Below are 27,937 nucleotides of genomic sequence, written 5' to 3'. Positions count from 1 at the left end.
GGCCTGTATCATAATTTGATACCACCCATCTTCTTAAAGTATATTAGGCCTAATTGAATACTCTAAATATGACTTTTACCATTTCAGCATTGATGCCTCAATTGATGATGGTAGTTTGGGACGGCTCATCAATGATGGGTGGGGTGGCAAAGAAAACTGTAAAGCCAAAACCGTCATATCTGAAGGAAGGCCCCATATTGCATTTTTTGCTATTAAGGACATACCCCCCAAAACAGAATTGCGGTATGATTACGGGGTGACTGATTATTGGTGGAGACAGGTAAATTATGATGATTTATTTTCATCCAATTTTGTTGCAGCGAAGCTCTCATTCAGTTAGAACCTTACCCTCCCCTTCACCATACATCCATACTTTTTGTATACGCTTTAGTGCCTTATAGTAACAACCTCTAATGCAAGCATTTGTGCATCAAAGAATTAGCCCTAAGTTCAAAGCTTGTAATTTTTATCAGAATGACGACTGAAGTTGTCAATTGAAAAAAAAGTATCGTGAACATAACCTCAATATCTCCAATTATCCTTGACAGCGGGTCCCGAGAAGAAAGCAGTTTATGATTCGTAACGCTTGTCTTTATTAATGAATTATCAGTAAATGATTTATGCTGGTGTTGAAAAAATTAAACTTTGGTTATGAGTTACGATGGTCCAACATCAATGATCATACTACATGGAGTATGGTGCATACAGCAGTTTATAAATGCAAACCCCCTCCCATACACAACCATAGACATTTTAATACAAATTTTCAAACCCCCTCACCCTTCTCTGTGTGTATGTACTGATCCTAAGAACATCGACTGATCAATTTCTTAATCACGATAAAAGTTCCTCTACAACTAATCATTGTACTATAGATACGCCGTGTAGTATCTTTGTTTCTACTGATGCATTTGGGTACCATATTGTATTTCTGTGCTGCATGAATGAGCTACATTTGCTTATTTGCTGATTTCTTCACTGCTTCCATTATGCCATTCTGGAAAATTATTTTTGTATTCAACATATAAATAGGCTTCTAACAAAAAAGAACTTAATGCCTCAGGTAAGCTTGTTAACCTGTTGGGATTAAAATTTTCTAGATTGAGTCAAACTTGCAAAGTACACCCAGCATGCTGAAGCTTGCGATTGTCATTAGGCCTATGTAGATGGAATTTGGTTTAAGCATGGAGAATAAAAGCAAAATGAGTCTATCATATTCAAATGTAAATTTCAGATTTGCCTTGCATTTCATGGCTTACATAAAAACTTGCTGTATACAGGCTACATTTGCGCCATGAGATTTTCTTCATGTACTGTGTGTGATAACTGTGCATGAATCTGAATTGAGGGTGTCTATCAGGAATATGTGTTAATTCTGCGGTTAATAAATATCATTGGACTTTGAAGATAAGATAGGTTATGTTAGATGCAACTTGCTTCTTATAGGTATGCCCTATGATGGTAGATGATTCATTTTGATACACCAACGACCATAAACTATCATTACCCAATTTGTATAAGTGAATGATACAGTATTGGCTTAGAAGCATTAGGTTGGAACACAACCAAGGGCGGGTAGTTGAATTATGCCTTTTATTATGCACATATAAATCCAGCTTGCATCCACCCCTCAGAAATGTTGCTCTTTTTCTCTATAAGATTTGTATGTCCATAAACTCAGTTTATACATTTACCGGTATACTTTGTTGAGCCGTCCACCAGAACAGCAGAAATAGACGAATTTGAATCATTTTGCATGTGATAGGCCTAACCTTATATATATTCTAACCTTATATATATTCTATATATATATATCTGTTGTATGCTTTTCAATTTTTATGGTTCCCTTTTGTTTCATTGAATTATCTCATAATGCATATTTTAGATAATGAGCAATGTTAAGCATGTATTCTTTGTGTAAAAAAACTTAGGTTCAGTCCTATTGGCCACCCACCATGATAAATGTTTTGTTTTAAGGTGAATACTATACAGTGCTATAATTTCCTGATGGTCTAAGTATGTATCGTTTGATAAAAATATATTTTTAACATCAATGAAATTGGTTATTATTTATGTTAGAAATAATCCATTCTCATGAAGTAAACATGATCTTTGAAATGCATGCAGGGGCGTATCAAGCGGGTGGTCTCGAAGGTCTAGACTCGTGCCTTCCCTTTGAAGTTGCCCTTCGTACAGAGATAACTTAAACCTATAAATTTAACATCTCAGAAATTTCATCTTTAAGGGTTGATTTATTCAAAAGTGTATCTAACCCTAGATGGAGGGACCCCCCTTAACGAATTTGATATGGCTGCTTTAACCGAAAATGCCTCGTATTTACTTTTTGAACCCGCCTTGCAATTTTCCTATTTCTACCCTTGGCAGGTAATTTGATTTCTTTCCCTACAAATTGAACGGTAGGATTGGAAAAAAGACAGTAACCAGGCATACATGTTTTGTCGATTTTTTACTTTCTCTTGACACACTCAAAATGAGGTTGATATAAAACCATGTAATTTTCATGGATCACATTCAAGATGGTCTACTGGCAACATGTAAGCCTATATTTTGGGAAATTACCTACTCTAGGTATTGTATTAACACCCTGTAATTTCATTTTCAAGATAATGTATTGACTTCCAAGTCTTTTCGTCAACACAAATCTGGTGAAAAAAAAAATCATGATTCTTGTTCTGGTAAGTAAACTCATGAAATAACTTAAGCTTGTATAATGCAGTAATAATTGGCAGCAGATTGCTGTATCATTGTATCTGTCATTTGATTTTCTAGATAATGTATTGACGAGTAAATGTTCCAGTGATGATTCAAAACAAGTTTCTGAATTCACGTGTTCTGGTAAGTTTACTCATTATGTAAATTTTTAGCTTGTATAATGCAGTAATAGTGGTCAACAGGTTGCTGTATCATTGTATCCGTCATTTGATTTTCTAGATAATGTATTGACGAGTAAATGTTCCAGTGATGATTCAAAACAAGTTTCTGAATTCACGTGTTCTGGTAAGTTTACTCATTATGTAACTTTTTAGCTTGTATAATGCAGTAATAGTGGTCAACAGGTTGCTGTATCATTGTATCCGTCATTTGATTTTCTAGATAATGTATTGACGAGTAAATGTTCCAGTGATGATTCAAAACAAGTTTCTGAATTCACGTGTTCTGGTAAGTTTACTCATTATGTAACTTTTTAGCTTGTATAATGCAGTAATAGTGGTCAACAGGTTGCTGTATCATTGTATCCGTCATTTGATTTTCTAGATAATGTATTGACGAGTAAATGTTCCAGTGATGATTCAAAACAAGTTTCTGAATTCACGTGTTCTGGTAAGTTTACTCATTATGTAACGTTTTAGCTTGTATAATGCAGTAATAGTGGTCAACAGGTTGCTGTATCATTGTATCCGTCATTTGATTTTCTAGATAATGTATTGACGAGTAAATGTTCCAGTGATGATTCAAAACAAGTTTCTGAATTCACGTGTTCTGGTAAGTTTACTCATTATGTAACTTTTTAGCTTGTATAATGCAGTAATAGTGGTCAGCAGGTTGCTGTATCATTGTATCCGTCATTTGATTTTCTAGATAATGTATTGACGAGTAAATGTTCCAGTGATGATTCAAAACAAGTTTCTGAATTCACGTGTTCTGGTAAGTTTACTCATTATGTAACTTTTTAGCTTGTATAATGCAGTAATAGTGGTCAGCAGGTTGCTGTATCATTGTATCCGTCATTTGATTTTCTAGATAATGTATTGACGAGTAAATGTTCCAGTGATGATTCAAAACAAGTTTCTGAATTCACGTGTTCTGGTAAGTTTACTCATTATGTAACGTTTTAGCTTGAATAATGCAGTAAAAGTGGTCAACAGGTTGCTGTATCATTGTATCCGTCATTAGATTTTCTAGATAATGAATTGACGAGTAAATGTTCCAGTGATGATTCAAAACAAGTTTCTGAATTCACGTGTTCTGGTAAGTTTACTCATTATGTAACTTTTTAGCTTGTATAATGCAGTAATAGTGGTCAACAGGTTGCTGTATCATTGTATCCGTCATTTGATTTTCTAGATAATGTATTGACGAGTAAATGTTCCAGTGATGATTCAAAACAAGTTTCTGAATTCACGTGTTCTGGTAAGTTTACTCATTATGTAACTTTTTAGCTTGTATAATGCAGTAATAGTGGTCAGCAGGTTGCTGTATCATTGTATCCGTCATTTGATTTTCTAGATAATGTATTGACGAGTAAATGTTCCAGTGATGATTCAAAACAAGTTTCTGAATTCACGTGTTCTGGTAAGTTTACTCATTATGTAACGTTTTAGCTTGAATAATGCAGTAAAAGTGGTCATCAGGTTGCTGTATCATTGTATCCGTCATTAGATTTTCTAGATAATGAATTGACGAGTAAATGTTCCAGTGATGATTCAAAACAAGTTTCTGAATTCACGTGTTCTGGTAAGTTTACTCATTATGTAACTTTTTAGCTTGTATAATGCAGTAATAGTGGTCAACAGGTTGCTGTATCATTGTATCCGTCATTTGATTTTCTAGATAATGTATTGACGAGTAAATGTTCCAGTGATGATTCAAAACAAGTTTCTGAATTCACGTGTTCTGGTAAGTTTACTCATTATGTAACTTTTTAGCTTGTATAATGCAGTAATAGTGGTCAACAGGTTGCTGTATCATTGTATCTGTCATTTTATTTTACAGATATTTCATTGATTCGTGAGTGTTCTGGTGAAAAGAAAATTTCTGAATTCACAGTTTCTGGTAAATAAACTCTATTTCTCTATTCATATGTGTTAAAAGTTCTATATTTAGTAAAGGGGCATATAAAACCTATCCTACCTTAATGAGAAAAGATTCACCATATGTCCTACAATTCTCCATTTACTTAAGTGGCATATAAAACCATTCACATCAGGACACTATCTAATCATTAAATAATTTTACTATTTATGTATGTCCTACAATTCTGTACTTGGTTAAGTAGTATATATAACCCATCATATCTGGTCACTACCTAATTGTGAAGTGATTTTACTGTCTATATATGTCCTACAATTCTACATTCAGTTAGGTGGCATATAAAACCCTTCATATTGGGACACTCTCTAATGATGAAGTGATTTTACTATTCATATATGTCCTACAATTCTACATTCAGTTAGGTGGCATATAAAACCCACAATATCTGGATACTGCCTAATGATGAAGTGATTTTACTACCTATGCATATCTTACAATTCTACATTCAGCATATAAATCCCATATCAGGACACTATCCCAAACCCAATATCCTTTTCAAACAAGTTGAAATAGACCTTTCCTGTTCATGAAGAATTTGAACAATTTTATGCATCACAATTCTATGTTACATTATAATCTAATACATTATATCACCATTGCATGCTTTACTTATGTTATGTTGCAATAATTGTCAGGTTGCTGTATCATTATATCTGTCATTTGATTTTCAAGATAATGTATTGATGTGATGATATAAAGAAAGTTTCTGAATTTACCTGCTCTGGTAAATTAACGTATTGCATAATTCTTTAACTTGTAACATGCAGCAATAATTGTCACCATATCATTTATTTTTCAAGATGATGCATTGACATGTGGCCCTTCTGGTGATGTTGACAATGATTCTGAATCCACCTGTTCTGGTAAGATAACACTTGTTTGCATAAGCAGTTATAGTTGTTCACAATTTAATAGCTGTATCGATGATATCTACCGTATTTATGCAGTTACTGATAGTTACATAGCTTTATTATTCACAAGATGCACATTTCCAATAATCAGCTATTTGAATGATTGAACATCAATGAGCTGCCAATATAGTTATCTTTGGAATTTGTTTTATTCCCAAAATTGGACTAGCTAACACTACTTACCCACTGATAATTGAAATATATATTTTCTTCAAATAGTTTTTGAGATGTTTTGGCTTTTCTCTACTTTTAGAATTTTCAGATGGCGAGGAATTACTTGAATCTTCGATATCTCAAGCTATAATAAGTACGTTACATTTGAAGTGTACTATACCTTTAAACCTGGTTTTTGTTCATCCTAAACATTCATATTTTGTGAGTGTAAGGAAAACGATCGACTTGCAAGATAATGCCTTGCGAGAAGAAAGTCAAAATGCAATCGGTCTTCAGAGAGTGAAATCATGTAAAAGTGGTTTCCCTTCTTTTGTGGGTGGGGATTAGAGCACATTGTACGAACTTTTGTCTTTCAAGGAGCACATACTTTGTGGACAAGACATGTCCTAAAATGCATCAAAAACTGTGATATAAAAATAAATTGCAATCCATATTACTTTACACTCCCTATTTCATAAAAAATATCCTTCGGTCGTTGAAAGTGTTGAGCATAGCTTGTGTCATTAACACGTAGATACTAAGGGGGAGGGTCAATGCCGAAAAATTATGCCAGTATGGATAATTGAAATAATTGAAACTAATCTATTTAGGTTTTCTGCCACATGACTATGATAGCGATGAAGAATTACCATTTTTTTATGAAAACAAGGAGGGAACCTGCGGTAAGTGAACGTTATGATCTTATCTACCTTAAAAAGGTGCATATTAACTGAAAAATCTTACACATTAACTGAAAAATCTTGTTCTAAAGTTGTATTAGGCATATTGCGTTCTAGTGTCAATTGTCCATCCATAGGTAGAATCAAAGCATTTTAGGAAGCTTTGGAGATATTTTAAAGGATTGTCTTAATACATGTATCTAGTACTTTTGAGACAACTGCAGCTCAAAAACTGGTCTTATCAGATTCAAGATATGTGACCAACAGCATTTGTTCAACAAAAGTTTTCATGGAGAACTTGTTTGATGTTTGGTATATATAATATATGTATCTCTGCCCAGAGCCTATTACTACTGGAAAAATTGGATCAATCAGAGGAAAATGGCGTAGTCTCTGTAGTAGTCTCTGTAATCTGTAGTCTCAATTTCTAGATCTTTAGATATGTTTGGATCAGGCAAATTTTGAGTCATCTTAGTCTCACCAGTCCTCGCTCATGGTTGGAATGGTTTTTTTTTTAAGGAGGGTACCAACAATTTTAACTTGTTATTTATGTTGTTGTTATTTATGTTGAATTTGTTTTGTTGAATAGAAATTATCCGATATTGTTCTCCCCACTAGGATTAATTTGAACATTGAAATTTACTTTGGAAATTTGAAATTTACTTTGGAACCATTCAGTTTTGTACCTATTATCTATTGCAAAGTGAAAAAGCACATGAAATTTTCTGTCATTTCATTGATTTTCATGGAAAATAGTTTGTGTATTCGCACCAGCAGGAATTGAACATTGAAGTATTGTTAGACAGAGGTTAGAGTGATAAAAACTTGTAGTCCAATGATGCCTTCAAAAATAACATGAAATAACGCAAAGATGTTATCAATGTATGTGAATATTAATTCAACAGTTTCTACGAGGTCAAAAAGTCAAAAATTCAGTTCAGTAGGATATTTGTTTTTTAGATATTGGATTTAGATACAACTTTGACAAGATTTTTATTGAGAAGCCGGAAAATTGACTTTTGATTGTATTGAATTGGGTACATGTAAAATGGCTAGGTCTACCAGATTTGATTTAAATTCATAAGAATAGATCTGCAACACCAAACATGTTAAATTTTGGTGGTAGTTTCCTAGGTATTCATTAACACTTGATAGATGTCTTTTATTTTATCTTCAGCTACTACCACTATTGATTACTCAAACATTCTGAAGATGCTCACTCTGAGTGCACAGAAAAGCTATGAGAATCTGAAAACTACTGTTGGCTATTTTGCAAGTAGGATACGGGAACTTGAGTATAAGTGTTTGGACAGAAAACTGATGGTACATGGCAGGTCATTAGAAATTATGCAGAAATGTGGTGATATGGTAAATGGGGTGCTCATGCCTGCAGATGTATCTGGTGATGGTAACTGTTTGTTCAATGCAGTATCAGTCGGTCTTTGTGGGTGTGAAGATCTAGCAACTGAACTTCGTGTTCGCACTTGTATCGAAATGGTTGAGAATTCTGACTTCTATCAAACTCGAAGTATCGAATTTGGATTCGATTTGATTTCACCATCCTTCGCAGATGCATGTATTGCTTGTGCAATACACAACAGTTATTCTTCGATGCTGACAATACAGGCACTCGCAACAGTTATTGATAGGAGGATAAGATCAGTATACCCCTCGGTTAATGGGTTATTGGATAATCGTGTGCCTATAATGAACCATATATTAAATCCAAGAAAAAATTTGACTGGCACATTGAGGCAAGCACCTTTACTCGTAATGTGGACTACACATTCAGAACTTAAACCTGGACACTGGAATCCGGATCATTTTGCCCCTTTACTGCCAAAAGATGTATTTGAACCGAAAGCTGGAACCTCTTCACAACAGGATGCAATTATAAAGAAAAAAAGGCAAATTGACTCATCTGACTCTGAAGATCAGTCAATTGATGTTGACATTCCAAAAAAGCGGAAAAAAAGAAAATGTATATCAGATTCTGAAGATGATTACATTCCTGATGACGATCTATGTGATAGTGATGATGATAATCTCCATGAAATTGATCCAAATGATAACGATATTGAGGAAGAAGACTTTGGAGATTATCTGTCAAGACTGTCGGCTCATTTGAAACATGTTACTGTTCCGACATACCAGTCAGTAGATGGCAAGCGGGACTACCGAAAGGCAGATTATTGTTTGTATTGTAAGCGTGTGTTTACTTCGAAAATATCCTCGCATTTGTGCAGTATTCACGCGTCTGAACCAGAAATTATAAAGTACCATCTGATACGCGATCCAAATGAAAAAAAAAAACATATGCGCTTACTTCAGAATGAAGGAAACTTTCGGCACAATTGTAAAGTGATAAAAGAAGGACATGGTACGTTGGTCGTTGTCCGTAGACCCAATAAAACGGATAAACCACCAAATGCAGTGGACTACGTACCATGCGAATTTTGTAAGGGTTTTTTCTACAAGGGATGCCTTTCCGAGCATGCGACACGTTGCCACTTCAAACCAATGGCAAAACAACCAGACATCAATTACATAAGAACCTCTCGAAACATGCTATCACCATTTGTACCAAGAATCGATGAGGATACGGTTGCATTAAACTTGATATTCAGCAGAATGCGAGAAACAGTTGCAAACCCTGGCATTCCTGGCATTTGCGAAAAAGACGAATTAATTGGTGAATTTGCTTTGTCATTGTACTCGCGTTTAGGCACTGCAAAGGAGCAGCGCCGAAAAGACCTAGCAAACTTGAGAACAAAGGTCCGTTTACTCGGTATGCTACTGAAAGCCCTGAATGAGAACAATGGCGAAGAAAACTGGATATCGCTTTCCTCGTACCTGAGAGGGCCACATTTCCATCAGATAGTCAAATGTGTTAAGAAGTTAGCTTTGGAAAAAGATTCCCCGAGTGTGGCAATAAATTTGGGGATTTACATCAAACATTGCATTGTCCTCAAAATGAGCATGGGGATTTTTGAAGGAGACAAAATTATGCAAGAAGAGGGAAGAGATTTCGAAGTAGTTTATCGGGCCCATTGGAACAATACTGTTTCGTGTGTTGCTAATCGAAGGATTAAACTTAGGAAACTCAATCAAGGCAATACACATCCAGTGGCAGATGACTTAGTAGTCTTTAAAGATTGGCTCGACTCTGAAATTGATAAAGCGTTGATGATACATGAGCCTACTTCAAAACAGTGGAAACATCTTGCTTATGCTGTTCTTGTCCGTATAGTCCTTTTCAACCGAAGGCGGATATCAGAAGTGGAAGAAATGATCATGAGCGATTTCGAAAATATTGTGCCGGATGCCGATCAGAATCAAGAGATCCTGCAATCACTGTCTCTAGCTGAGCAGCTTTTGGTCAAACGGTAATTGTTGTTTTAAAATTGTCTTAGTCATATGCTCTTATCTAATTTACAAGATATGTTGGGTTGATTTTGGAGAGTTTTTTGTAGAATGCGTGTAATAGAAATCCGAGGGAAGAGCACTCGCAGTATTCGAGGTGTATACATTCTGCTTACTGAGAAGATGGTTAAAGCTATCGAACATATCCTCGATACCAGACAAAGTACAAGTGACTTCATTTTTGCTAGGTAACATCAATTCTGAAATCAATTAGACTTGTGGCATTCTATTTAGCATGTATAAAAGACGTGTATAAAAGACGTGTATATAGCGTGTATAATAAGAACATTCAACAACGTATATCTGTTGACATTGACAATTTGGATAGATTTTACTTCTATCCATCTTCAGCGATTTAGAAGAGTTTTTATATAACTCTGAAGATGGATAGAAGTCTATCTGAAATGTCAGTGTAAAGTTTCACAGATAAAGCTATGTGGGTCTTTCTAGGAAGAATGCTATTTTCTGATTTATACAGTGTTTGCACTTTCCTATTCAAATAACATTAACCCATTAACAATTGCAATACGGATTTTGAATGTTTCTTGAATGGATTCGATTAATGCAAGGTTTATTTTATTATTATTAAGGTACAATCATTCCCTTTTTGAATGTCAATTGATTAATAGTCCTGATAAAAATCTTAATCTCTCATCACAACTGATATACACGGTTTTGTTCGTGGGCATCTACATGCTGAATAATCAAATAAGTTAGTGCTTACCAGGCCATGCAGCCATTTTTTAGAAAAATGTCTTTGTATACAGTATATACTTTACAAAGCAATACAATCTGAACCTTTTTTAGTTCATATCGTGACAGGTTTTGTGCAAGCATTGCAAATCCATCATTCATTTTAGGAAACGTGCTGACACACCACTTGACGGTTGTACTGCAATGCGTGAAATGACAAAATTGTGTCCCGGACTGAATGCACCTGAACGAATTAGATCGACGAAGCTCCGATCTTTCTTTGCAACTACACTACAAGTAGGTTTATCATTTACCAATGAACTAGGATTAGTCTTATTGCAAGCATTACAAACCTCTTTAAAATACAAACCACAGTATTACAATTATAAATGTTGTATATTTATATTACCTGATTAATAACCTGACAATTTAAGACTACATGTATATGGGGGATTTTTTTCTGTCTTCCTGATATCAGGTGTTATCTATATTCAAAAGAATCATTAGGTTAATTACTTACTGAAATTAAGAGGGCATGTGACCGTTAAGGTCATGTAATCATCTAGACAGTACTTGATCATGAAAGGATTTTCCCATTATATATATATCCTACAATTCTACATGCAGTAAAATAGCATATTAAACCCATCATATCAGAACACTACCTATTTATGAAGTGTCTATTTATGTATGTCCCACAATTCTACATCCAGTTAAGTGACATATAAAACCCATCATATCAAGACACTACCTGACCATGAAGTGATTTTTCCTATTTATGTATGTCCCACAATTCTACATTCAGTTAACCAGTATATAAAACCTATCATAAAAGGATGACAAGTGATAATAGACAAGTGCTGATATCGGATCCTGTATAGGCCTAAAACATCCGTATCAGGACATACCTTATCATGAAGTGCTTTTACATGTACTATCATACAAGCCTAATTTCCAGCCCTGTATGTATTAGTGAATGAAATTTTTAAGAATATAAAATAGAACCTTCATTCATCAAGAATATCTATAAAGAAGGTAAAGCTCTGGTCTTCGAAAGACATAACAAGCAATGATTATAATAAATCAATGATCGGCTATAATGATACTTGTGAATGGAAATTATATTGTGAAGTGATTTGAAATGGATGAAAGCCCTAAAGCCAGTATTTGGGTTTATAACTTCAGATTTTGTCTATGAAGCCCAACGAGTTGAAGATGGTGGCTGATCATATGGGGCACGATGTGAAAATTCACGCAGATGTATATTGCCTCCAATCTTCACTCGTTGAAAAAGCGAAGGTAGCGAAGGTGCTATTGGCTGCCGAAAATGGCATTATGGCAAGATTCAAAGGAAAGTCATTGGAGGATATTGATCCCGATGGTAAGTCTGACTTTACTGATAGATTAAATATTTTAGTATTCTCTGCTATGACAGCAGTCACCCGTGTGTGTGTATGTGTACATGTGCATTTATTCACACGTTTTAGCACTCCCATTATCCTTGGATTATGCCGATAAGTGGACTGAGTGTGAAGACAGTGAAAACAGTGATGACAGTGATGACAATGACATGGTCGATGCAGAAGTTCCGCCAAAGATGGAAACTAACCAATCTGAAGCGCAAAGTAAGTTCATGGATAGGGTCCATAGTGATTAAACCACCTTATGGACGGTATAACAATCCTAGGGGAAATGGGGCCTATTGTGAGAACCTATCAGTAGTCTTGATGCAATGGTTTGTGTAGCATTTTTATATGATTTTGTTTCAGATGAGAAGTCACGTATTAAGAGGGCACCCTGGACAAAGGGAGAAACAGATATTTTTTGTAAGATATTGCATAACTATTTGAATAATAAGCGAATGGCACCAGCAGTAGACTTGAGAAAAGTAGTTGAAGAACTTGGTGGTAGCCGAACTTTGCCTCAGGTTCGAACGAGGCTACATAATATTATCTCGAAGAAGCAGAAAACGAAATAATATAGGGAACCTCTAAATGTATGGCGTAAATATACTGTCAAAATTAAAATAGCATTTTTGACGCGTCAATCGATGCGTCAAATTCACTTTATTTATGTTTTGTAATAATTACGTTATTGTTTAGCTGTAGCAAGAACGTACATATAGAACATAGTATTGATTGTTTTGCCATGCGAGTGAGTTTTGGAGAAAGTTGGACATGCATATATAATGCACCAAGATAGCGATCGTAAATCCGAGAAAAATACATTTTTTCGCTCAAAACTAAAATTTACTCATTTGGTCGTACTGGACCCATGGTCCTAATTAAAGATATGTGAAACTTTGTTTTTGCCACTAAGCACTGTGCCCAATGTAAATAATATCTATATATTGATATTCCGTATGTGGAGTTTTCTTTCAATGATTGCTTGTTTTTGTTCTGATCGATTTCTCCTTTTATTAAAGCGCAATGATTACTGTTTAGAAGAAAATGTTTAAACAAAATCAAATATATTACCGGTATATAAATTGTTAAAGCAGTAAATGAAAAATGACCGATCTGAATAAATGTTAGAATTTCCCTCATGCCAGTCTTACACCTGTTATAGAAATGTAATGAACTAGATTACAGGAGAAAATGTGGAGAAGGTTTTTTTTTTAATGATGTGAACATAAGTAAATGGTGTATTTTTGTAGACTAATCTCATTCCTATCAGGTATATTTGTTGTAGGCCATTGATTTCAGGTTGAGAACATAATGATTAAAAAATGTGATTAGTTTCTGTTTTATCTGCAGTTGACAAAATATCATACAATCCAATGACTACCGGTATAACATATTTGATTTGGGATAGTAAACGCATCGAGTTCCAGGTCAGCTAATCTTTACACAATTCTTATGAAACATAGCATGAATTTCCATATTGGAACTTGAATTATCGCCTAACTGAAATAACGAAAATCACTGGTCCTAAATGATTTGAGTCAGAAGGTATCGACTGTATTTTGAATGTATGACATGAATAATATTAAAATATTCCATTGGCAGAATATCCAACTTCCTCGTGGTTTACAATTCTAGGGTTGATAAATATATCAGAATTATCTTGTAGAGTTTGTAAATTTGCTAATGCTTTTTTCCTAATAAAGAGATTTCCAATTTTCATTGAAAATTTTGTTTTGTTTCTGTTGTCAGATGTATCTGGATATTGAAAGCTTTGAAAGGACTTTCATTCCCTCAATTAGAGCCATATTTCAAAAATGTGAATAGAAGTGAAGAGTAGAGAATATTCCGACAAAGCAAGGAGAAATATGGAAGTTGTATACCTTACTTGGACGAAGCTCTGTAGGAAAGCCTATCGCAATTGTTATGAATCGACCCAGACCTGTTAGAACCGACTGTTGCCCGGTCGCTTACAATAGAATAGGCAGTGAGATAATTCGCTGTTTAGTAATGTCTAAGCGTTTGGCCTCAGGTATTCCACACGAAGGGCATAGTTTCAGTTATGTTACATGTATAGGTGCATGTATTTAATTCATGGGGCATATAGGCCTATATAAATTGTGAGGTTTGCATATCATTAGCATATAATTATACATATATGCCCCAGAAACGTATATAATTCATGGGGCATATAGGCCTATATAAATTGTGAGGTTTGCATATCATTAGCATATAATTATACATATATGCCCCAGAAACGGGTATTAAAATAGCACCACACAATTGGGTTTGAGCCCACAAACCCCGTTAATAGTATGTTTTCAGTATATATATATATATATATATATATATATATATATATATATATATATATATATATATACCGGGTATATGTTCAATTATTTATAAGGTGTCTGACCTTGCCATCGTTCCCTACCAATCAACCCAATAAGCCGACCTAGATTGCAAATCTAGGCATAAGTTTCTCATACCACCTTAGTATCACATGACTTAAGTCTGTGTTGCTTCAATCTCCACTTGTGTATGGTTAAGGTCGGTAGTCCTCTCTTTGGTAAATTCCTGGGACTGATAATATCTTTAACCCAGGGGCTAACTCAATTCATATTCAACTGAGTTAACCCTGGGTTAAAGATAAAACCAACCCCTGCTGTCTATAGCGGTATAATCCCTCCTAAAAAGTGGTTCGAACCATATACGACTATCACAGGGTCTAGCTTTCAGCGTTCCCCTCCGAATTTGGTTATCTATTATACACTTAATTTGCACTATATATGTTGGGGTTTAAACCTGTGTCACAATCGGTACCCCCTAGAAGTCGCACTACAAGAATAGATCTTCCACAGTCTATCTTTGCCCCGAAACATCCAATAGGTCACTGTTGGTAGCCACTATATAAAGGTCACACTATGAAAGTAGATCTATGGTGTGACTTCCTCAGTATTAATTGCCATCCCATGAGACAGCTCCTCAAAAGAAAAGGTGAAGACCAGTAGTAAAAACTGGAAAATGACTTAACATATGCTGCATAGTGGCACACAGTAAGTAGTTGACGGTTGAGAAGGGAAATCACTTTCACTGCAAAGTTATCTATTCGGTATGGTGGCTGATTAGGGCCAAGTTAAAAAAAAAAAAATTTCGTGCAATATACCATGCAAAAAATATATTGCATCGTTTCTGCGTCCGTTTCTGCGCGGCGCAAAAACGAAATTTACCGCGCTAAAACGCGCCAAAACGAGCGCAGAAACGAAATTTCGTTTTAGCGCCCGTTTTGGCGCGTTTTAGCGCGGTGATTTCTCGTTTTTGCGCCCCACAAAAACGAAGTTCGTTTCTGCGTCCGTTTTTGCGGGGCGCAAAAACGAAATTTACCGCGCAGAAACGCGCCAAAACGAGCGCAGAAACGAACCTTCGTTTTAGCGCCCGTTTTGGCGCGTTTTAGCGCGGTGATTTCTCGTTTTTGCGCCCCGCAAAAACGAACTTCGTTTCTGCGTCCGTTTTTGCGGGGCGCAAAAACGAAATTTACCGCGCAGAAACGCGCCAAAACGAGCGCAGAAACGAACCTTCGTTTTAGCGCCCGTTTTGGCGCGTTTTAGCGCGGTGATTTCTCGTTTTTGCGCCCCGCAAAAACGAACTTCGTTTCTGCGTCCGTTTTTGCGGGGCGCAAAAACGAAATTTACCGCGCAGAAACGCGCGCAGAAACAAACCTTCGTTTTAGCGCCCGTTTTGGCGCGGTGATTTCTCGTTTTTGCGCCCCGCAAAAACGAAGTTCGTTTCTGCGTCCGTTTTTGCGGGGCGCAAAAACGAAATTTACCGCGCAGAAACGCGCCAAAAAGAGCGCAGAAACGAACTTTCGTTTTAGCGCCCGTTTTGGCGCGTTTTAGCGCGGTGATTTCTCGTTTTAGCGCCCCGCAAAAACGAACTTCGTTTCTGCGTCCATTTTTACCACGTGGTGCAGTCCCGAGCCGTGCATTCTAGGTCACAACGGCACCACGTTCGGGGCCCATCTCTAAAGTTCAACACTTCATCCTAAAACGTAGCCTATTTTAGAGCCCAAGGCACTAATTCACTTACTTGACTAACTAGCCCCCACTTCCCGAAATCGTGGAAAAACAAGAAAACTAAATTGAAAGTTTATTGACGGCGTGAAAAACATTGAATTGATCAGTAAGCCCATTAATGACGAAAAAATTATTAAATAGAAAATATATCATGAAATTTGTCTAATTACAATAAACGCCATATAATTCAAAATTTTGTTAGGTCTATCTAAACGCCGATATTGATGCCCAGTGCACATCGAGTTATGAACTCCCTTGAGTTTTTATTTTCGAAGATCTAATTCATGGTTGCGTGCTTTTGGAAACAGAATGGTTCAACTCGATTTATTTTCAAATTAAACGATTAACTCTGGCATCATAGTGTCTGGGCCCTTCTATTCTCATCTAAAGAAGTGTCATTTTTCTGTAAAAGAAGGGTGCTCTTTAAAATCATCGGGAAGAGGGTTTCGAGGACTAGAAGTTTTGAGACGACCCCTGTATCGATCGCCTTCTTCGCAATCATGGACGCTGTTGAGGTGAGCTTTTTCTCTTGTTATTTCATCATCATCATCATCATCATCAGATACTTTATCAGTGACCCGATTTTATTGTGGTCATCTCAAAGGAACTACTCAATACTATACGTATATATTTTCATCGTCTGTTGGCCTACATTGATTTGGGATATAATAGCACGTGCGTACCGGTATGTTAACCAGGTAGCCTACGTTGCTATGGATATCGCGCTGGAAACCCGAAAAGGGCGCTGCCGGTCAAAATTTTCCCGGGCCTCATAGAATTGGTAAAAATGAATAAATCAAAGCCTATAAAGCAAAGACAATTGTAATTTTACAAAACTATCCGTGATAGTGAGGGCCCGGTCCATAATTTATATATCCGAAGTGTATGGTAATTTCCGATGGCGATATCGGAGTTACTATGCTCCGACGTGTGCTCCGACAGCTCCAAATCACACTCCTTTTCTGTGTCAATTTCGGTTCCAGCAACACGTCAAGGTCGTATGAACCCAGAAGTAAATTGTAATTCGTTTTTCAGCTTGTGGATATATTACAGGAACTTGGTCTCGGGCAATTCATTAGTATATTCAAAGAACAGAAGGTAAGTAGTAGTGCTGGCCTGGCTCAGATTGCTAACAAGTAGTTAATATGTAATAGATGAAATCTAGATAAGTGTAATAAATCTAAATAATATATTTTTCTGCAAGAAAAGTTACCGAAAATTCCCTAGGAAAACATTATTAATACAATTAGTTACAAAATTGATTTGAAAAAAATTTTTCTGTCAAAATATCGCGCGAGCCGGGAATGTACGGTTCAAAATAAATGGTGTACGTGGCTGAGAGTTCCATTTTTGGTGAGGAAGGGGCGGCAACTAAATGTTTTGCCGACCGCGACGTTGCTGCTCGAGCGAGGTGCCTGTTCGCCGCAAGGCTTTAAGGCAAATCGCTTCTACAGGGACTCTCATCGAGGTTTAAGGGTCAAACGACATTAAATCTGATAAAAGAAATATATTTCAGACACATTGTAGTATCCACATATACGCGTCCCATCTATTAAGTTGTAGCTTATGGGCTATGGCTGTTATTTAATCAATTCATATCTTTACTCTAGATCGGCTTAGAAGATGTAGAGATGTTGAGCGATGAAGATTTTTGTACGATAGGAATCACAACGGTTGGTGACCGAAATCGTCTGAAACAACGATGCAGAGTAGCTCGGAACAGTACTGGTAAGTGATCTGATTATACTAAGAATTTGTTCTATTATTAATCTCTCATTAATCTACATTTGCCTAATTCTAAAAAGTAGAAACAGTTCATGCATTAATCTGTGGATTCTGATTGTGAAAAATATGGAGCCGTGCATAAAATACGTATGCCCATAGGGGAAGGGGGGTTTTAAAAATCCGTACAAAAACGTACAGGGGGAGGGGAGGGGTGAGCTAAAAGTGTACATACTTTCTAAGGGGGGAAGTTTATTGTGATTTTTACAAATATCCCCTATATTTCTTGGGATTTCCCAGGAATTTTCACTTTGTGGATACGGTACATCGTCGTCGGAGCTCTGATGAAGGCTGGAGAATTTTGCCTTCTTTAAACCATGAATCCTGAAAAATTTAGTTTTATAGGGAGGGGGGTTATTTAGTATTTACTGAAGTATTTACTCAAGTGGGTTATAAAAATGTACAGATAGCGTACATGGGGGGAAGGGGGGTTAAAAATACCCAGAAGTCAAGCGTACGCACTTTAAATGGATAATTTTAAAATTTGATTCCAGCATTTTACTATATGAATTCTTATTTCAGGGACAAGTTCAAGCAGCGTCCTTCACAGACTTCACTCGTACCGGCGACTGAAAACTAAACAAGGCGTAAGCAACAAGGATAAAGCAGCTGAGAATAGTAAAATAGGAAACCAAAACGCTGTCAAAACAACTTACAAAATTTGAATTGGGTGGAAACATGCGAAGGCAAACGGCAAATACGAACTGGTGCCAATCAGTAGAGGAGGAGGATCGTTTAAATTGGACTTAGAAAAATCCCTCAGTTACGAAGAACTAAAACAAGAGTTACAAAACTATTTTCTTCCGAATGGTTTGTCACGAGCCAATAATGTACAATGCTCCGATCTTACGGATGTTTCGGTCCGTACCAAATCTTATAAATGGAGAACCATTCTGTCTCGGGACTTATGCGACATCGGTGAACAATTTTCCCATAAGACTTTATCTACATACGCGTTGTGAAGAACTGTCGACACATGAAGCAGATACGGACCCTTTATCAGCTGTCGGATCTCATCAGCCTTCGGTCACCAGTCAACCTAACCAGTCAACCCCCTCACAGTCAGCACTCGGTCAAACAATTGGAAGTTCAATATCAGCATTCGGATCTCATCAGCCTTCGGTCACCAGTCAACCTAACCAGTCAACCCCCTCACAGTCAGCACTTGATTTCACCACTGGACTCTCTTACCCGCCTTTCCAAACCGGTCAACCTAACCAATCAACCCCCTCACAGTCAGCACTCGGCCAAACAAATGGAAGTTCGATGTCAGCATTTCTTTTCTCTTCTGACGAGTTTCGCCCCCCTGAAATTCATCAGATGATGGAACAACCAACAACACAGAATCAGCACATTCAGATGAACCAAGTAGCTGTTGCAAGTACTTCTCAACATTCTGCGACTGTTCTCAGTCCAATAGCAGGCTCGGTTTCAGATCAGGACTCTATTATTGACGGTGCTAGTAGTACAATTATCATTCGTGACACAGACGATCTCATGACACTCAGAGATATATTGAACATGCTTCAGCCCGATGAACACGCAAATGGGGTAAATTTGATAAATGTAGGGGACCGCAGTGAGGCACTCTACGTCGGATTTCGAGCTGCTTTAAGAAGACAGTGGTGCGCCCGAAACAGATTAAACGTATTGTTTGAGGCGGAATTTGCAATTGATGGAGGTGGTCCAACGAGAGAATTTCTTACTTTATTCGTCAAACAGCTGAGTAATTCGTGTTTGTTCACTGGAAATGAAGAGAAAAAATTCTTGGCTTTGAGCGCATCAGGTGAATATCTATCGGCACATCATTTCATCTCAAAAACTCATACAGCTCCCAAAAATTGTTGTTTATATAATCACATACTAATCACTTGGCATCATTCAACAGCTTATTGGTAAGAATGATTAACCTGTAGTTTACCATCGCGAATCTCTGGAAAAATATTTATTACAGTAATTGGTGACACTTGTCTTAAACAAGGACGGCTCAGTATGCATTATGCTAGACTGACAGAAATGTGTAAAAGGAAGAAAAATTAAACAAAAATAATTTATACATTGTAAGTGTATCACAGAATGATTAATTAATTGTATTCCATTAATTCAAGCCGTTGAAAAGCAGTATTATCTGGCAGCTGAACGCATACTTTCGTACAGCATAACGCACAGAGGACCACTACCAACCTTCTTGGATCCATTTACGTATGCGATGATTGCAAACGAGACTAGAGGGAATGAGATACCGTTGGAAGCTTGCGGGGATGAGAAAGATACTCTAGAACAGGTAAGGAAATGTCTTCTTAATCTGATACATTTTTATAAAGAAAAAATTACCTCTTGAACGTAGCTTAGAAACGCAGCCAAGCCTTCATGTAAACAAATTTCCCCAGATGATGGGCAAGATCAAGTAAACATGTATTCACAGCAACAGTTATCTTTTTTCTCTGAATTCTATCAAAAATACATGTATTTTTGATTCTATAGATAGCAGGATGTGAAGATGAAGAAAGCTTCAACGAGATGGTGGCAAAACATGAATGCGTCATCTCAGTTTCTGGCTGCATGACTCTGGCAATATATAACAACAAGGAGCGACTAATCAAAGGACTATGTAAATTTCTGGCTGTTCAGCGACTGAGTGTACCTTTGGCACAGTAAGTTCAGTGCCTTTATATTATATATGTTGTATTTTGTGGACACAAGTATTATCTCAAAGGCAATTCGGACATTTATAATATAGCTATATAGATTCACACCTCAATTATTGTCTTCCTGTTTGGGGCCTATGATTTCTAAACAATAAATCAATACGTTAACTAAATTGCGGAAAAAGCTGTTCGGGTAATAACTAATTCAAAATACAATGCTTCGATCTCACCGCTTTTTGAAAACTTTAAAATCTTGAAATTTGATAACATGATAAACCTGGAACTTATTAAGCTCGTATATTCTTTCCTTAGGCCTACTCCCAATGGCAATAAGTAATTTAATAGTAATTCAGTTCATCATCCATATAATACAAGTGGCTGCAACATTCGAGCCATTACATAAAGAATAATTAGGGTTAACGATACACAGCAGGGCTACATCAGTGGACAGACTACATGTTTTTTCACTTAAATAATTCTTTAAAAATGGCCACCAAACTATAGAAATTAAAAATGCATTATATAATTGATTGAGTCGATGAGATGCCACGATTTGCTTTAAAATGTATCATTCCTTTCAGGTTAAAATCTGGATTGGAGGATAATGGCGTGTTATTTTACATAACCGCATACCCACATCTTTTTAAAGATGCGTTTTGTAAACTGGAAGGCAGAAAATATACAGCCGAGGATGTGTATGCTCTATTCGACATGGAACAAACCTACTGGAGCGAACCAGAATCAAATCGATTACGTTTGGAAAACAGAGCATACGGATATTTCAAGGAATATATCCTTGATATCGAAGGTAAATTTAGCCATGTTGTAATTTTTAGCCCACTTGGGACTTTAGCTGTAATAGACAGTAATACCAATTTTTAGCCCACTTGGGACTTTAGCTGTAATAGACAGTAATACCAATTTTTAGCCCACTTGGAACTTGAGTCTCAGCGGGCTATTGCGTTCACTTTTCATTCGTCCCTAGACAGAATCCAGTTAGTTTGAGAAATTTTGAAGACGCTTCTATGGATCCTTTTGATATTTGGTGGTTCTAAAATGTGGTTGCTTTACAACCAGGTGGCGTTTTTCATAGCAAATTAAGTATTTTTCGGATTAAATTTGTTTTTTAGGTGAATTCATTACGGATTTCATACGTTTCATCACTGGCCTAGAAGAGATTCCAGTTTTAGGGTTCAGCCCTAAATTAACCCTGCAGTTTCGACATCCGGGAGATATTGGTGACTGTACTAAAGACTTTCCCATTGCAAACACATGCGGCAATGTTCTTTCGGTGCCGGTACACAATTCTTACGAATTGTTTAAATGTTATATGGATGCAGCAATAAAAAATGCCAGCCAAACTTTCACTGAGGCATAGGTCATAACCGTGATTTGCTGGATTATAATCTGTTAAACTGTTTGTAGACTTTACTTCTAGTTACATGTGTGACACTGCATTATCTACTGTTTTAAGTAAAAGTGATTATGCTAGCTTAGATTTTATGGTATTGATTACGGTTATAAATGCACTAAAATGTTTTTACAATTCATTGATGGACGACTAAGTATTATGGAAACGAAACTTAGGATAATCTACTGTTTAACATTAACTTTTTTTTTATTGATTGCCTAGGGATGACTAAGCAATCTGTTTAAAATACTACCTATTGTGTGCTAGCACATCAAAGTATGAATGTTAAGGTCATTTTATGAAGACAAAGTTATATGCCTGACACATTTTTTAATGTTTATTTCCCCACAGTGGTTGAATATAACAATAAAATTTATTGCCAGTTAATAGAAATATAATCGCTTTCTCTTGATGTTTGTCGGCATTCTGGTTGAGACTGTTTGTTCTTCAAGAGAAACCATTAAGTTAAACAGAACAACTCAAAACTAAAGTCAGTGTTGATCATGAGTTGGATATGCTGAGACTTGATTGTGTTAATAGATTAGATTAGCAGAATTAGATGCCAATTGGTCAATTTAACCCACCACTATTGATTGATAGTAGTTGAATAAACACTCTAATCCGTGTAGACTGTACATAATTGAAGAAGTCCCACAATTTGAATTTTAAATAATAGAATTTATTAAAACGAGACCACAACGTTTTGGCTGTTGATTAACAGCCATCATCAGGTGGAATGACCAGAAATACAAGTAACCTAAAGTATATAAACTCACATGATGAAAAACAGAAGCTAATGTGTCAGAACTAAAGAAACAGACAGCAATAAAAACATCCAAGGGTACCAGTAGGACTTCTTCAATTAACCATTGATTGAGTTTAGATACCATTCAAATATGTTTCGATAAGAACAACATGTAAAGGCTTTGCCCAAGACAACTGCCTTCAATAAATAGATATTTCCACCAAGAGACGTATTCTAACATTGTTGAATATGTGTCCGCCAGCAAGTCTACAAGAATAAAGATCTAATAAGAAGTATCTTGGAAAATAGGAATTTATTCTGTCTTTATCTTCCAATATATACATACAGTACTAACATGTATACAAAATACATTTTACACATTTATCTAAACTGAGATAATAGCCAATCATACATGTCGCAAGCTTCGATCGAGGTTGAAGGAAATCTTCCAAAATTGCTTTGCGCGAGAATTCCATCACATAACGCGGAAAATTGTGGATCACACCCTCGAGTTTGATTTGGGATTTTGCAAAAATCCCGGCGTATTTGATCCAGTATTCCCGTATCAATGGCCACTTTGTAATCATCTGTTCCTAGAATACAAATTCAGATAAACATACTGGTCATTATACGAGAACCATAAGTACAATGACCATATCAAAGACAACAATGCTATAAATGCGTATGGTCCAGGGGTGGATTTAGAGGGACGGAAGCGGCGTACGCCCCGCCCGCCCCCTTATTATCGCCGAGATACGTTTTGAAAAAGACCCCAGGTGTGGATTTTGTCCTCATGCCTGAAAATCCTGTATTTCAGAATTTTGTAGGAGAACGGCCTCCAGACCCCCTCGGGGGATTTAGCCCGATGCCTCCCGCCTCCCTTATCCAAAATCCTGGATCCTACCCTAGTTTCCACATAATAATAAATTCCCTCACTAGAGATATATATTCAAACGTTTTATGTAGGCAAATGATAAATGGTATAATTTGTGACATTATTTTAATATAACTCACCAAACACCTCTGGAGTGAAGTACAATAAATCAGGTTTACCACTCGGTACTTCCATGTTACTCTGAGGACCAATTACATGTGTGTTCCATTCCCTTTGGAAGTCAAGCAAGTCGTTGGTGATCAAATAAAAAAAACAGTATCGTAGCGTGTCACTGAAAATGGTAATACTTGAAAATATATCCATATATCATATTAATGATACAACTAGGGGACCAGGGACACCACGCCCACTTGGAAAGTGGTTTGAAATGCTCAACAATCTGAAAATTTCAATATTCAATGGACCTAGTGAACATATCAAGAAAAGAATGACCTTGAAACTGACCACAATCATTCAAAATGTCGCAAGCTACAATTTTGCAATTGATTGTGGTTACAAAATATGCCTAGGGACAAATACAATATGAAAATACTAAGTTAATCGGCTATTCAACGCCCCTGGTGACCATAATACAAAAACCAATGACCTTGAAATTCGACACAATCATAGAATGAGTCCGGAAAACCATTTTCTATCTACAAATGAGGACTGTCGACACTAAGATGGCTGTCAATTGCGTCACGTTTGACTGATCGAACAATTTGTTTAAGAGCCCTTCTCAAAATATACCCATCACGAATTTCAATGAAAAATGGCAAACCATTCAGGTCTCTGAATTCTGGTCAAAAATGAACTATTTGGGCATAAAAAAGGTCACAGGACGGCCATATTGTGTCCGATCGACCCAATTTTTCTTATGCTGATGCACCATAGGGGGATACAAACATATCTGAAAGATCAAGATTGAAGTGTCTTTAAAATTGCCCTTAAAAACTCAAAAAAATGTGTAAGTGCGATTTTGGCGAACAAAAATAGCCGCGAGTCGGCCATCTTGAATCTGACCGGGCCAGTTTTTGGGCTGAAGATGTGTTTAGGGGAGATACATGTATAAATCAAAGATCAAGACAATCCATGCATTGAAGCTGGATTCCATCTACGGATGAAAAGTGAACGCAATAGCCCGTAAAGTCCCAAGTGGGCTAAAAACAAACATTCAGTGATTAAGTCTTACATATGAATAGGATCAGCATTCGAAAACAAACCACGATCCGCCATGTCTTTGAACAGATTCATCCAATATTGGCCAAGTGAATGTCTCAGTGTTCGCCACCACCTCTCTATTCGCTGAAGGAAAATAACATTTTCTATTTATAGTTTGTGTGCGCACGTACCCTTTTTGGTGTTTTTGCTGATGTAAATAATGTACATATTTACAGGGAACTAATAAAATGACAAAACAAATCAAATAGGTATGCAAAAGCTTCAGGGGCGGATCCAGGGCATATATGGAGGGGTAGCACCTGATGAAAGGGCGATAATTATTGCAAAGAGGCAATATCCACTGGTAGTGAGCGCCGAAGACGCGAAGCCAAAGGGGGTTTCCTCCCTCTGAAAATAAGCCCCTGCAGATGCAATTTCAAGCATTTGAGCTTCTTTCAAACAAAGAAAAACATATTAGGGGACATATTAGGCCATTGGACGTCCTCAGGTGGTACCAAATTTATGATGGGAAAGGTTTTTGGGGCCCAACTGAAAGTCAAGCGGGTAGCACGTGCCCCAGGTGCTACCTCATGGATCCGCGCCTGAGCTTTGGTTATAAATTTATTTTAGCTAGCAGTGTTTTTAAGGTTGGTTATTACGGATACATGTCAACAATTAAATATATGTAATCAGAAAGTGATGATTGAATCTTTTTCATTGTAAAAGAGTGAAATTTTTATCGTCAACGAACCTGATTACTAGTAGATCTTCCGATTACTACACTGGCTTCATTTGTATGGTCCGTAAGGAAAGCTTCTTGAATGGATGCCAAAATACCATTTTCGGTCCCCGCATCAATCCTGACGCAACGAGGTACAGCTAAAAAAATTCAAATAATAAAAAATACATGAATACCCAATTGTTCTTGACATGTATATATGGCATTGCATTGTAATAGTGAAGTCAAAGCAGTCGTTGTAAGGCAATAACAATTTAATATTTTTCATGCATTATTTCGATTAGAGTATCGAAAATATTGGAAAATTGAGATATTTTCAGGGTTGTTGCATAATGACAAAATACCTACCTTTTATTTGCTCTATAAAATCGACAAAATACCAGCCAATAACAGCAGGGTCATTATTTGTATTGCTTACGTTGAGCCAAAGAATCCTCCTAGAATAACTATACATTGGAGCAATACCTTAGACATACACACACACACACATATCAGATCAAATAATAGAACAATCCAGGCCAGCATATGGAAAAACAACCGATTACCTACCCATCTATGGCTCCATGTATAGCAAAGCCATACGGCTTAAGCTTATCATGCCCATCAACATGTATCAAATAATTAGGACCTTTGGCTGAATAATTACGGCGACGGAGGATACCACTAGCTCTTTCCCTGACTCCTTCTGGATCAATCAAGCGCTGGACACCCGAAACAACTGTCCTGAAAATAATTCATCAATGCTGGGTTAAAATATAGGTTAACAGTCGATGTATCACTCCTGATAATTACGGACCATCATCGTACCTAGGAACACGAATTCCATAGCGATTCCTCAATCGACTAGTCATGGCTCTGTAGCCCAAACAGCTACCACTGCCACGTACCTCTTCCTATGATTAAAGAAACCTATATTACTGGCAGTAATTAACTTGTCAGAATGATATCTGAATCTCCATTCATACATTCTTGATATTACGATGACACATTTTGATATTAATGAAACACTAGAAATCAAATATGGATAGGTCTCACTGTATAATTACCTCTACTACACTGACAACTTCATGTAATTGATAGTTACATCTCCTTTTTAATCCCAGTTTGTTGAGTCGCCGTTTTAATGTACGCTCACTGCAAAGAGAGCAAGGTTTTGAGAACGATTCTGCGAATATTTTAGCAAAAATGCATAATTAAGCCTCATCGATCTCTCAGCATGTAACATTTATTTAGGGGCTACATAACCTCTTACCTCATTGCCAATCCAAAATAAGTCTCGAGTGAGTGGCAAATTTCCTTATTAGTAAATCCGTCGTTGAACAATTGTGTGATGATATTGTCCTCTATAAAGAAATATAACCAGTTGTCAGAGTGGATTAGAATACCAAGAATTAATATTTTGATGAAATTTCGAAATATCAGTATTGACAATCAGACAATTTCCATACCTGAGCTGACATCATCATCCTGTCCTTCTTCTTGTAGAAAACACGACATGATCTACCGCGCGAGGGGTTTATTTGTGGGATTTGGGAGGCCGTAGCGGCGTAGGAACCCTTATAGCGCGTCGTCAATATCACACGTATCAATGGGGCAGTCAGACGTTCAACTGAACTGACCTTATTGTATTGTATTAAAACTACACGCGCACGCCCTACTCTCTTCTCAACCGTGAATATAACCACTATTCTTGACGCACTGGCTACCGCATCAAAACGTCAATTTTTACAAATATTTAATTTGAATTTGTTGACTTTTAAGTGAAGGCAGTGCTACTGGCTTTCGTAAAAAATCAGAAAATCACCGATAAAGGAAGTTTTATTGCGTATAAACGTAACTCTGAAAATTAAATTAATTAGAAAATAATTGGTATAATAATACAACGTTTTAAGGCCGTAATTAGTATCACGAGATGAACCCTGGCGCCACCATCCGACCAAAATTACCGCGCATGAACGAAGAAACGAAGTTCGTTTTTGCGCGGCGCAAAAACGAGAAATCACCGCGCTAAAACGCGCCAAAACGCTAAAACGAAGGTTCGTTTCTGCGCTCGTTTTGGCGCGGTAAATTTCGTTTTTGCGCGGCGCAAAAACGGACGCAGAAACGAACTTCGTTTTTGCGCGGCGCAAAAACGAGAAATCACCGCGCAGAAACGCGCCAAAACGGGCGCTAAAACGAAATTTCGTTTCTGCGCTCGTTTTGGCGCGTTTTAGCGCGGTAAATTTCGTTTTTGCGCCGCGCAGAAACGGACGCAGAAACGAAGCAATATATTTTTTGCATGGTATATTGCACGAAATTTTTTTTTTTTAACTTGGCCCTAATCAGCCACCATAATTCGGTAACTGGATGCAGTGAACTCGTTTTAAATGTTTAGAGATATGAAGTCCTGTGTTTGTATGTTTTAG

The 27,937-nt window shown here is 36.8% G+C and overlaps 5 protein-coding genes and 1 long non-coding RNA gene across 10 annotated transcripts in view; 4 read left to right on the top strand and 2 right to left on the bottom strand.

Annotated features, from left to right (window-relative positions):
* LOC141898392 (uncharacterized) overlaps window positions 1-27,937 on the bottom strand; it is a 141,766-nt gene that overhangs the window by 77,639 nt on the left and 36,190 nt on the right. The gene's annotated exons all lie outside the window — the stretch shown is intronic.
* On the top strand, window positions 134-2,807 carry LOC141898394 (uncharacterized). Its single transcript, XR_012618553.1, has 3 exons — window positions 134-280; window positions 2,625-2,696; window positions 2,791-2,807. It is a non-coding gene; the product is annotated as an uncharacterized LOC141898394 (long non-coding RNA).
* Window positions 3,056-9,471, top strand: LOC141900796 (uncharacterized). The gene is made up of 11 exons (XM_074787834.1): window positions 3,056-3,060; window positions 3,224-3,342; window positions 3,763-3,828; window positions 4,249-4,314; window positions 4,573-4,638; window positions 4,735-4,794; window positions 5,634-5,696; window positions 5,998-6,051; window positions 6,509-6,580; window positions 7,755-9,365; window positions 9,455-9,471. Exons 1-11 carry the CDS (start codon window positions 3,056-3,058, stop codon window positions 9,469-9,471), a joined length of 2,199 nt encoding a protein of 732 aa, XP_074643935.1.
* On the top strand, window positions 9,426-13,774 carry LOC141900204 (uncharacterized). The gene is made up of 6 exons (XM_074786985.1): window positions 9,426-9,963; window positions 10,051-10,188; window positions 10,861-10,990; window positions 11,879-12,074; window positions 12,181-12,318; window positions 12,463-13,774. The coding sequence occupies exons 1-6, from the start codon at window positions 9,551-9,553 to the stop codon at window positions 12,669-12,671; spliced, it is 1,224 nt and encodes a 407-aa protein (XP_074643086.1). The 5' UTR covers window positions 9,426-9,550; the 3' UTR covers window positions 12,672-13,774.
* Window positions 19,278-22,353, top strand: LOC141900794 (G2/M phase-specific E3 ubiquitin-protein ligase-like). The gene is made up of 5 exons (XM_074787833.1): window positions 19,278-19,740; window positions 20,063-20,238; window positions 20,439-20,608; window positions 21,184-21,410; window positions 21,733-22,353. Exons 1-5 carry the CDS (start codon window positions 19,278-19,280, stop codon window positions 21,978-21,980), a joined length of 1,284 nt encoding a protein of 427 aa, XP_074643934.1. The 3' UTR covers window positions 21,981-22,353.
* Window positions 23,083-27,602, bottom strand: LOC141899985 (uncharacterized). 3 transcript variants are annotated; one of them, XM_074786656.1, is made up of 10 exons: window positions 26,981-27,602; window positions 26,785-26,875; window positions 26,579-26,666; window positions 26,340-26,425; window positions 26,082-26,255; window positions 25,881-25,978; window positions 25,545-25,672; window positions 24,825-24,937; window positions 23,773-23,924; window positions 23,083-23,351 (listed from the first exon to the last, which is right to left on the bottom strand). In XM_074786656.1, the coding sequence occupies exons 1-10, from the start codon at window positions 27,027-27,029 to the stop codon at window positions 23,140-23,142; spliced, it is 1,191 nt and encodes a 396-aa protein (XP_074642757.1). In that variant the 5' UTR covers window positions 27,030-27,602; the 3' UTR covers window positions 23,083-23,139. The 3 variants fall into 3 exon arrangements, with proteins under 3 accessions (XP_074642757.1, XP_074642759.1, XP_074642758.1); XM_074786658.1 differs by having other exon boundaries at window positions 23,773-23,833; XM_074786657.1 differs by having other exon boundaries at window positions 25,881-25,969.

This window comes from Tubulanus polymorphus, chromosome 2 (assembly GCF_964204645.1).
Source record: "Tubulanus polymorphus chromosome 2, tnTubPoly1.2, whole genome shotgun sequence".
Classification (NCBI taxonomy): domain Eukaryota; kingdom Metazoa; phylum Nemertea; class Palaeonemertea; order Tubulaniformes; family Tubulanidae; genus Tubulanus; species Tubulanus polymorphus.
This window is presented reverse-complemented; position numbering and strand designations above follow the sequence as displayed.